General features: G+C 41.4%; 1 protein-coding gene across 3 annotated transcripts in view; it reads left to right on the forward strand.

Moving 5' to 3' along the window:
- Positions 1-12089, forward strand: part of GALNT9 (polypeptide N-acetylgalactosaminyltransferase 9) — a 297062-nt gene that overhangs the window by 223282 nt on the left and 61691 nt on the right. For all 3 annotated transcript variants that reach the window (XM_015877661.2, XM_015877660.2, XM_032447875.1), the window contains 2 exons: positions 8864-9030; positions 10343-10517. In XM_015877661.2, coding sequence (XP_015733147.1) covers positions 8864-9030; positions 10343-10517 — 342 coding nt within the window. The remainder of the gene's footprint in view (positions 1-8863; positions 9031-10342; positions 10518-12089) is intronic.

Below are 12089 nucleotides of genomic sequence, written 5' to 3' on the forward strand. Positions count from 1 at the left end.
ACTGTTTTGCTGTTGTGAAGTCTACGGCCTAGAGACCAGTTTCATTCTAGACAGCAAATGTGGGATTTTTTTTAATGTTTTTATTTCTAAATGTAACAAAAATGGATTTTTTTTTCCAATGCAAATTTTCTGAAGTGCTTGTAATAATTAGAGGGTAGGAAACTCTTCTTAACATTTAACTTCTAAATGTATGAAATAGTTGGATTCTGTGCTGCTCACCTCTTGCTAGCCTTTAATTTAAACAAAAGCTATAAAAGTGAGATTAGGCTCCAGTCCAATGAAACACTTAAATACGTTCCTAGTTATAAGTGTATGAGTAACCCAGTGAATATAAGGCATGCTTAACTGCTTTGTTTGAATGGGGTATTTTGCAAAGTAGTTATAATAACCAAAGAACAATCCTGCAGTGTCACTGAGAAAGATGTAAGGAGGAGTCAAGTCCCATCAGCACTTCAGTATCCAATTGCTGTGAGGTTTTCACAAAGCTGTTTGCCCAGTGATTTAATTTGCAGGGTCCTGCTCCCAGGTCCATAGAGCTCTCCAGATGTGCTCCATCATCTACAGTTAAAGAGGCTCAGTTTGTCAGGCTGGTCCCTCCCTCTGTCTGGTGGGGGAAGCGCACATGGCACATGCACCTTCATTTGTCCTCCCTGCCTGCCGTGCCTTTTCATAAACACTCTGTGACTGCTGCCAGGTTCTCATATAAAGCATCTAAACATCATGGATTTAATACTCCCATTTTCAGTGCTAAATCAATGTTCTTTATGCATTTGTTCTTGGAACACTGCTCTGTTTGAACCATAATTCTTCCCACATACCTTAAACTTGGGTCCGTTTTCACCCTGATAGAAGCTGATCTATTTAAAGCAAGAGGAAAAACCCTGTGACTACTGTTTAAACATTTTAAGGCCATTGCTTGTTAATCAAACAGGCTCCTGCATCACCTCAATGCACTGGGTTGTCTGGGGAAGTGCTGCTTTTCGGGGCCTCCACTGGCCTTGTTGCTGCTGGGGCAGGACAGCATTAAGAGCAGCTCAGTACATGTTCAGTGGGCAGTAAGGGATGGGTTTGCTCTGTTTATGACTGACCTTCTGTTTAGCTGTTTACTCCTTCAACCGTCCTGTATTTGTACATAGATATAAAGAAACATTCTGCTGCATAACTGGATTTGACCAGAGATTAAAGCTGGTCTCCTGTGAAAAACACTAGAGCCCATTAAAGAAGAGATTGTTTGCCAAACATTGTTGTATGTCCTCCCGAGACCGTAAAAAACATTGTTAGCTGAAGTAATAGCGGAAAATGATTGCATTCCTCCATCCTCCTCCTTACCACCACACTGCAACGTGACAGCAAACCTGTAATGAAATCCGTGAAGAGCTCTGCAGCAGTTACCTTGAAAACTTCTTTATTGCCCTACATTTCTTGATAACAGTGATACTCAGCTTCTGTCCAGCGCTGAGTGCGCGGCTGAGGGACTGAGATAGTCAGGACTGAACAGAACTACCTTGGAGTTTTAGCATTAAACACTTGCAGTAATTTTTTAATAGTCAAGAGTAGCTTTCTGTATTTACATATCATTATCTGAATAATAAATAGCTTCAAGGATAAGGGAAGCGCTTCTGTGCAAATAGGAAGTAGTGATTTTGCTCTTATAAATCATTTATTGAAAATTATTCTTTTGATTTCATCTCCTCTCTGTTTTATTATTTTGTTTTTTGTTTTTCTTATGTATGGCATTAGCTTGAAGTGCAATGGGTGAGGAATTCCCATACAAGGCGGGATCTTAGGATGCATAGTCCACTTTTGTATCTCTGAGCTGTCAGAAACGCAGCTGAGGAGCTGACTCCACATGGCTGGCTGGGGTGGAAGGACCCAGCGTGGCAGGAATCGGGGCTTGGTTTTGTCAAAGCACTGAGGTGAAAGCATGTTCTGTCTCCTGCACAGAGAGTGCAGTTCCTAGAATTCAGTATGAATAAGTCATGCAAAAAGGTAATGATTTTTGAATATATTTTGCTGGTGAGAACTTGGCAACAAATAACTTACTGTGAATTGGAAAGGTTCCTTTGGTTTTGCCTTTATTTAGTATAATTTCGTTGGGTTGAGTGATGTTCATGTTCCAATTGAGCTTCAAGTTCAAAGTCATCTCCAGTCTCAACTTTGTAAGACCACCACTGCATGCACAACACTTGTCTAGCTTTTACTTGTGAAGGGTGCAAGCTAAAAATCCCATGGGAACAAGGACCAGAGTCTTTCCGAAATCTCGAGTGCCTAAAAAAGCTGGTAGTGTCTAATAAATCTTCTAAAGGCAGAATACGTCACTTGAACTTTAGATGCGAATCTTCCTTAAATATGTCTAGTACCATTAAAAATAAAGTCACATTGAGAATAAATTCTCTTTGGGGAGTTTTGAAGAGCACCGGAAAGCAGATTTCAACTTCTCCATTAATTTGCAATCAGCCTAATGCTTTGTGATGCAGCATGCATCCAGCCATGGGCAGACCTGAGTGGGCACACCGGGGGGTAGGGTGGAAATCTCTTACAGATGGTATTTCAAAATGTATCAGTGATTCAAGTTGTTACCAAAACAAAAGACAAATACTACAGCAGGGTCTGAACATGCACTTTTACCCATTTCTGTGTTAATAGAAGCACTTGTTTTAAAGGCCATTGGAACTGCTTTATAGCATTGATATGTATATAAATCAGTATGTTTATTAGACATGTTGACACGTTTATGGTGCTGTTTCCCCAAGGAAAGCCAGAAAAACCTCACTGAAACACAGCACCTCTTACTTGGTGTGTGCTGCAGCTACTTTTGAGGGCTCTAGCAATCCTGAATGTAAGCGTTAATGGGCTTTGCAGGTGGGGCCATCTTTATGCTGTGTATGTTAATTGTGCACCCATCAGTCCCTTATTGGCAGTTCTCAAGGTTTTCTACCATGCAAGTAAAGCAATTTATCCTACAGAGGGGAGGAATTAAGCCCAGTAGAACAGTAATCAACATAATATTTTATTTTTTGTTGTTCTTTTTTTTTTTTTGGCATTGATTAATGCAGCATAGGTTGATCAGCCTACACAGGCTGCAGTTCTTCTGCCAGGTTACACATGATAACAACAAAAAGTTGAAAAACTTTTTTGTTGAAGTTGTATGCAGCACATTATGGTAAAGCTGCACTTCATCTAGACAAATTGGTTCCAACCGCAGCAATGCCAGGAGAGGTTTGGAGAGTGGTTGCCAAGAACTAGCAGATAAGTGATGGAAAATATGTTCTCTCTTTCTTCCATGATTTGTTTCTTACCAATGTTAAAGGACAGTTTTCATTAATGAGGTGATTAGCATAGAGGTAAGGATTTGGCCTGATATTTTTTACTATGATGAATGTGAGCGATGATTAGATTTTGGGTGCAGAATAAGAAAAAGTGCATCAAGGAGGCAAGAGAAAAATGCTGCTAGGAGCTCTTATCACATGGGACAGATATAAGATCTGTTAATTGTAACCTTGAGAATGGTCATCAGTATCACTGTATGCCAGACTCGCAAGCCACTCCCCTGTAGCTTGAAGTACTGTGGGGTGAGGAACAGTTTGTACTGAAGAACAGTTAAGGAAATCCCTAAAATTTGATGGATACAGTAAATCAGTGTTAATGCCAGTGTCCAGATCCTGACATACAGGAGTGTCATAGTGCTTGCAGAGGTGGAGGGAAAACTATCCCAATTTATTTAGCTGTCATTCAAGGGAGGAAAAACATTCTCTCCCCGAACCTTTTGATGGAGCTGCCTAGACTAACAAGCTTAGAGCACCAACCAGAATTATTCTATATCTTGAGTCTGCGCTCTGCAGTGCCATTCTTAAGTAGCAAAACAGGAAGAGAAAGTAAGAGTGGGCTTTGCACCCAACTATTTACTCTTTATCCTTCTTTCTTTGGGATAGAGAAGAAAAATCCATCCTTAACAGAAGAATGTTATGGCATTATACAGTTAACACCTTCTTTGGGGAAGGAGAATTAATTAGGAAGGAGTTGGAGCCCTCTGTCTGACAGGTTCATGACCCATGAAGCTAATGAGTTCTGTAGCCTGTCACTGCCTTTTGCCACAGACTGGTCAGTCTCATGAGCTCAGCAGTTGAATCTCATTCTGGGGAAGGAGGCATTTGAAACGTGTCACATTTTCAGTGTTTTGCCAGTGTCAAACCCAAAAAAAGTAATGCTGGTTTATTTCTGCACCTGGAAAGTGACTATTACACCTAGAACTGGCTGCAAAAGCTCAGCAGATTTCTGAAGAAATAAAGGAGGCATTGAACTGGCCTTTAAATTTACAGATTGTGCTGTTGTAAATTGCCTGTGGTTACTAAATCAGAGCAGCGTTAAGGTACTAAAAGGTAACCTTGTACGTGAGAGTCATCTGAGCCTTTGGTTTAACTGGATTTGAAATACACGTTGACCTGATGTTCAAAAGTAGCATTTGCCAGCACTGATGAACAAGGGTTCCATTATGTTTTAATATTTGTATTTGTCTTTTCATTGGTCATCTACCTGTGAGCCCCCTGCTTCCCCTCTGTGGCTTTAAAACATGAATGCAGGCCATCCTGCAGCTCTCAGAGTATGCAGCACTTTGAGGCTTTTTTTGTGCCAGAACTGCAGAGAAGATTTCTGCATGCCCAATCAAGTTTGTGAAGGAGAGAAACCCACAATCATTTCCATCCCAGTGGTTCATTGGAAAAAACATGTCTTGTATTAAATACTTTAAAGATTCATGAAGCAGCTTTAATTTTGTTTGCATTTCTTCCTGAAGGGTAAAGCTGTCAGAAATCTCTAAATGTATTGCCTAATCCATTTCTAAACTCAGTACATTAAGATCTGCAAGCGAAACTCATTTTTGGTGTTAGCAAGTATACAGACACGAGAGAAAGCCAGAAAAAGAGAGTAGGAATTTCTTTCCTTGGTAATCCACTGAACTACCAGCACAGCAGTAGTGTTGGCTGCTCACAGAAAATAGTGCAGCTCAATTGGACTGTAAGAGCAGCATAAAGAGAGGGCATATTTCTGCTGGATCAGATACAAGTAGAGAAAATACAGCGATTGGGCAATGAAGGCTCAGACAAAAGAATATTTCTTTCTCTTTTCTGCCTATAGGCTCACAGGATACCATGAGCAGGCTGCTGTTCAGCTGAACAGCTTTTGTTTTCTCATTGTCTCTGTTTCTAATCTATGACCTTTTTTGTGTTAGTACATGATTTATGTCCAAGGCTCTATTTCCAAGCTGAAGAGCCTCTCCTCTTTTCTTGTGCTTGCTCAGACAGTGCTCACATTTGGGCTCAGGGGGCTGGCTTGGAAATGTTCATTTAAGGAACTGGTTCAGTGCGAGGGAAAGAATGAGTGAAAACCATCTCCGGGGTAGAGAGAAATGATCTGACATCAAGCTCTCTATCATGTGCAAAGAAAATACCTCTGGGTTTCCAGTCAGGCTCTGCACTAGCCAGTGCAGAGCAAGAACTCTCAAAGACTCTTCCCAAGACAACAGCAGCATGCCTTAGGTTTGATGCTTAGCGTGTTGTATGAAAGATGCCTGAAGGGCCGTTTCACATATCAGATCTAATCCATCCTCAGCTGGTCCGTGGAAATGATTAGCCATGGCATCATCAGCCTTTGTTTGGAACCACCAGTCCTAAGTGCATCCAGTGGTGTGTTTCTCTACAGTGTGTTCATCTGCCCTGGAGAAACAGTACTCCTTGTGGAGGCTCAAATCCTTTGCTGATGTGCAATGAGAAGGCTTACAACCACAATTTAACATCATGAAAACATTAAACATGAACCATGCCTGGCCAGCTTAGACCTTTGTTAACTGATATATAGGTCAAACTTACGTTGTCTGTTCTCTCCTAACTCAGTAGCGTTGGTTAAATCAGTAGTGCTGGTTAATTTGCTTTCAGTATTGTAATTGTCCCTCTCATACGATAGCCACAGTTCCTAATGTGATCAGACCTAGTATAGAGAAGCAGAGGACATAGCAGCACCCTGCTCCTTTCTTGACAGCAGGGCTGCTAGGAATCAATGATTTCTTCAGTTCTGATGCTTTCCCTCCATCTCCAGGCTGCTGCCCCAACCATTTTGTAAAGGATGTCCTTTGCTGTTATAAGTAAGTGGACTGGTTATGGCCTCATTTTTTTTCTGGGGACATCTCTGCCACACTCAGAGGCCAAAACCAAGGGCTGCACCAAGGAGAAATTCAGTATCTACCTGACACTGACAAATGATTCGGTTCTCCATGCAATGCTCTTGGTCTGTTGTCGGCATCAAGCCAGAGCAAGGCTGCCAAGGGGCTGTAAGTGTACAGTGGGCACGGCTGTGCTTTGATGGTGGAGCATCTTTGATTGTGACTTACTAATGTCACTGTTTGGCTCAGAGTGTCAATTGCTGGTTAGAGTTTCTTGAAATGAAGGAAGTATTAACTGTAAATTGCCACAGCTGCTATCTAATTACAGAATACGTTGGGAAGGGCTTGGGCAACAATCCAACAAAGCACTTAAGCACCCTCTGGTTTTTAAGGAAAGGTCCCTGGACTGGGATTGCTGGTGCTCTCAGACATCATAAGAAGTGTTTGCTAGTAGACCAGTGCTTTCTCCTGACTACCTCAGCACATCCATCTCATTTTCTTCAGTGACTTAAGGAGTTGGGAGTTCAAGGTTGACTGCAAGTCTTTATGAATTGAACTCCTAAATCATTGCTGTAGTTTGAGAAGTTTACTCAGGCAGACAGGTTCTTTTGCTGCTCTTCATCTTTCTGTAATAAGTGAAACAATGGTGGCATTTAAACCACTGCTAAGTTCTGAGGTTTGCCTTGGCCCATCTGGATGTTCCTGCTGTGGTTGTAGTTGAAATATGCAAATGCGTAATGGTCGGACCATTTTCCAAATAGAAACATAATGGAGTTTTTAGTTACGTCCTGCTAACAGAATAAGGAGAGAACAGACAGAAAGAAGGCAGCAGTGAGAAATGATGGAAATTGATTTAGCCCCGGAGCGATAAATTCAAAACAGTCCTTTATCAAAAGCATCCAGTGTGGCTGGGTGTTCCACACCAAGTGTTCCAGTGTACTTACTAGAAGAAGAAATACTCCTTACCCCAGAAAGGCTCAGCAAAATTTCTTGATCAGAAGTCAGACGAAGCCCAGTGTAAATCATCGAGGCCTCGTGCTACTCTGGTGGTTCCAATTTTTCCTAGACAAAATACTTAGGTCCATCTACCCATGCCTCTCTGCCTCTGATGGTTGTGTTCATTTTGCCTTCAATTGCCTGTCTCTCTACACTACAAGTGCAGCTTTGGCTGCCCCTTCACCCTCACTGCACATTCTCCTCCTCAGACACAGTCCTCTTGCCTTCTGCAGCTCTCAGCACAATACCTTTGCTTTCCTTTTTCTCCTCTGGCTCTGGGTCCCCGTTCAGGACTGGCAGCACATCCACCCCTTGGGTACCAGCCTTGATTTACTGGGATGCAATTTGCTGCATCCTGCTGATATAAAGTGAGGCTCTGAAGCAAATTGCTATCAGATCAAAGATGTCCCTCATCAGGGGAAATCTTGCAAGATCCCTGCTTTTAGCTGATGGCTCTTTCGTGTTACTGAAGTATTCTTAATGGATTTCTTTGGTATGTTGTTGTGGTCAAGAGGAAAATCTCTCTCAAGGAGAAATTCAAAAAGGAGCCTGTGTCAGAGTGTTCACCCCTCCTGAAAATCTTTGTCCTTCTTCCAGGTGCATGTTTAGATTGTGTAAGAATGCAGTTTAACCTGAAGTTCTACACAGAGGTCTTCTCAGTGGTACAGGCCATCAAGTGAGCTGTCAGTTAGCAGCTGTGGTAGCCATGCAATCGACGACAAGCCATCAGGACTCTGTGCAAATAGTGCAGGAATGGGTAGGAGTTATAAATAATTGCACTTTACTAGAATTCATGACAGATTTCCAAAGGTGATCTAACAGTCAAGTGGTTGTCGCTCTCTCCACCCCCATGACCGCAGGTAGTAGAGAGAAAGAGTGATCATTATGCCAAAGTAATAAGCAAGAGGTCAGAAAGTTTGATAAGAGCAGGAAAAGTCATTTCCTGTGATGCAATTAGCAATATTTTAGAGAGCAGGTTCAAAAATCACTATGGTAATTCAGAATGGCTTTTGACTGTGAGAGCACATAGGTAATATTTTATAGTTGGCCTTTTTTACTGGAGGAGGAGAATTCTCCTAAAATAAGGCAGTATGGTGTTGCAGAGGTATGTGGTCTGTTATCTATGATAACATGCACAAGTGGAAATAGCTGCATACTGAGGTGGAGCAAATTCATTTTGCGAGTTCTCCAGTTGGTGCTTGCGTGTTCAACAAACACCTTGCATTTGTTATTGCTGCACAAGCTGCACAATCAGAAAGTGATGCAAGTGCTGTTTTTGGGCAAGGTTCTCTTTAGAAGGCCCTCGTTTTAAAAGTATGAATTCTAATTACAGGATAACAGCAGACATTCTCGTGGGTGCCCTTGGAGCACAAGCATGCTGTGGTGCTGTGGGCTTTCTCCAGGATGTTTGTGAGCAAAAGCTTTGATACTGTTTTGTTTTTCAAGAGTTGTTTTCATGTTGGAGACTGAGATCCATTAAAAAGGTATATACATACAGATAGCCTTTGCTTTTCGCCTGGTTGATAAGAAGTTGGGTGCTCCTAGCCATGTTGCTTCTTTTCAGCTTTTACCCTATCTTCGTTTGATGTTGGAAATAAAAAAGCCTGTAAACCCCCATGTGCTGGAGAGCAATGAAAGATGAGAGAACATTCTGCAGCGGGTTTTGCCTCCCATTGGCTGCTTGGGTTTTAACTGTTCTTTTCTTCCCTTCAGGTGCAAGCAGATGACCTACCCAGATGACCTGCCCCAGATCTCGGTGGTCTTTATATTTGTTAACGAGGCACTGTCTGTCATCCTGCGCTCCGTGCACAGTGTTGTGAATCACACCCCCTCGCATTTGCTCAAGGAGATCATTCTGGTGGATGACAACAGCGACAATGGTGAATACACATAACCTTTCCTCTAAGTTCTATGTCTCATGTCATTTGTGAACACGAAATACAAATCAAAGAGTTTGATTCAATTGTTTCAATTGAATCTTCTAGAACTGTTGCAGCTTCTAAATCCTGTTGTGTTTTATTTTAAAGCTCAAGTTGGGCATTGCCTCCACAGCTCAAGAACTTTAAATCTTTCAGTTTTCAGATGCTGTTCTTCTTCAAGACACCCAGATAGAAAGGATGTTCAAAAGAACAGATCACTGATACAAAAATAAGCCCCAGAGTAGACAGTTTTAAGAAGCCTTTTGTCCAATTCTGCTTTCAGTTACTGCACTGTAACCTATGGAGTAATTACGTGAGATTACAGAGTGTTTCAGTCAGCAAAATGCAGAAGAGAATTGGATTCATTGTTTCTCAGTGAACTCTTATATGGCTTTTCTCTGTCATTCTTCTAGATAACTGGAGATTTATCAGCTCTTTTATTTGGATGGTAATGATTCTACTGTGTAACATAGATCATAAGAATGAGGCTCCTGATGTGGTGGAAGCTTCCTAAGTTTTCCTAATAAATATATTTGAGTAAAAGCCTCATTATGAGTAAGCTGTAGTGTAAATGAATTACCAAACTAGATTGATCTTTAAAAAATACAGTGGCCATTTTAGTAATTGGCCTGCTTGTAAGCCTATTGAAATGAAGGAGTGAACGAGTTCAGCTCTGTCTGTGGTTGAATGCCTGAAAATGAAAGAAAGAAAAGCCTATTTGAAATCTTCCAGTTCCATTTAGCTTAACAGAGAAGAAGCCTGGTATCACATAATACTAATTGTATTTAAGGGAAACCTTAGAGTGAGGGGAAATTAATTCTGATCTGAGTTAGATCTTGACCCAAAATCCATCGAGGTTATTTTTTTATGCAATAAGAAAAAGCGTAAAAACAGACCCCCCAAAAAATCACCAATAACTCCCACGTTACTCTGCTCCCAGTACAGAATTATTCCACCAGGGGCCACTTGCAGCCTAATGCAAATCATCAAAGAATTAGAACAGTGATTATTTTGAAGTATTTAGACAAAGCAGCTCTTCTTCTGTGCCATATTCAGTCTTTGCAAAGCTAACAGCATATGCTCTGCTGTGTAAAGGATTCTTGGAGCTGGTAGCTCTGGAATTGCTCTGTCCCCACGCTGTGGTATTTGCTTCATAACTGTGACAGTGGCGAAGGTTCTGCTGCAGAATAAATCAAAGTAAAGCATAGCATTGCAAGGCTGTGTGATCTCATTCTGAATGTTTGTGGGTTCTTTTCTTTTTTTTCCCCTGCAGTTGAGCTCAAATTTAACCTGGACCAATATGTCAATAAAAGATACCCAGGTCTGGTGAAAATAGTGCGCAATAACAAACGAGAAGGACTGATTCGAGCCAGAATCCAAGGCTGGAAAGCTGCAACCTCTCCTGTTGTTGGGTTCTTTGATGCTCACGTGGAATTCAACATTGGCTGGTAAGTCCTTGGCTGTTTCCACAGGGAGTGGGGAATACCGTGCTAATACAGTTTGCCCTGCAAAAAAGGTTCACTCAACCAAGGAGCTGAAGAACTGTATGGATAAGACAACTATAGGCTTCTGTTTTCACATTAGTAATTACATTTGAATAATATCTGTGATTATTGCAATATTGCCAACCGTGGTGGTAAGATTCATGAGAAAAGTGTTTGTCCCTGCTCTGGTACAGCTTAGTGGAGAGAGAAGTAATTTAAACTGAAATGAATGCAAAGCCTCCAAAGCAGGCAAATGTGGATGTACCATTACGGAGGCTCTGTGCTCAAGGCAGATGCATGCTTTCAACTACTTCTGTTTAATCTGCTTGACATTTTCTTTCTTTCCTTCTTACAAACTTGAATATAAATCTGACCTGCTTGTAAATTCTCTTACATTTACACTTGGAAGGAAACATTGAAATATTTCCTGTATTTTTAATGGGACTTGAAATTAGTGTGCTTTTGCTCATCCTCCATTTGGAAAGGAAGGTGTGTTAGCTGTGGTTAGCACCAGTTCGTTCTTAATGGACTGGATCTGCAGATGGAGAAGTCTTTGCAGCACCACTTAGTGGCCAATATTTGGCATTACCAGAACCTGAACTTTGATCTGAAGCAATGGAGTGCTCAGTCAGCTGAAAAAGGGCTGGTGGGGCCTTCAGTATGTAAAATGTGTATTTTCCAAAGAGAGTCTGGTATTTCATAATGATGATGGAGGGTTATGGTGGAGCTGATTATATTCTGCAGTTCTGAGAGAGATCCCCAAATTAAAACTAAAATTAGCTGTACTTGCAGCCAGAGAGCAACTTAATTGCAAAGGAGTGGAGTGTTTATTTTTATATGTTCATGAATGGAAGATGCAATAAAGTGCACCTGGTTTCTATTCACCCTATTTTCCCCCCCATCAAAGACTGTAATAGCAGTCATAGTTTCTTATGGCTGTGTTTGTTGATTTTTTCTTTTAATGCTTACTTTGCATTAATGTCAGAAGGAGTTGAAATCAGCATAGCAAGTTCATGGACTACTCAGTAAATGAGTGTGTGTATATCCAAGATAAAAAGTGTTTGCGTTTACCACATTCTCCCTGGTGTACTCTCCTTTCAACAAGTCTCAATAATACTATTGAGCCAGTCTGTGCAGCTGCTTTGAGACCACTTGGCTTCTGGAGTAGCTGCAGAAGATGGATGAGAATAACAAATGTATACCAGAAATGTAATATATCCACTTGTTTGAGTTGCACATGGAGACTTAGCGTGTTCCTTTCTGGTATTTCCTCTGTTCTTTGGTGCTGCTGGCAGCCATCTCAATCCTCATCCTATCTGTTTCCCCGTGGTTTTAATTCTGTCCATCATGCATCGTGTGTTTGCCTGTCATTTCAGTTTTCATCTTATCTCCTTTTACTGGGATGGACTGGAAGGTTTCCTATGTGGGTTGCTTTATTTTTCCCCACCAGGTTACCAGTAGCCCCACTCAAGATCTCTACCAACTTGGTAGTCGGGAGGGAGTAGCTTGTTAAAGCACTGGTGTCCCATTCTCCTG

This window comes from Coturnix japonica, chromosome 15 (genome assembly GCF_001577835.2).
Source record: "Coturnix japonica isolate 7356 chromosome 15, Coturnix japonica 2.1, whole genome shotgun sequence".
Classification (NCBI taxonomy): domain Eukaryota; kingdom Metazoa; phylum Chordata; class Aves; order Galliformes; family Phasianidae; genus Coturnix; species Coturnix japonica.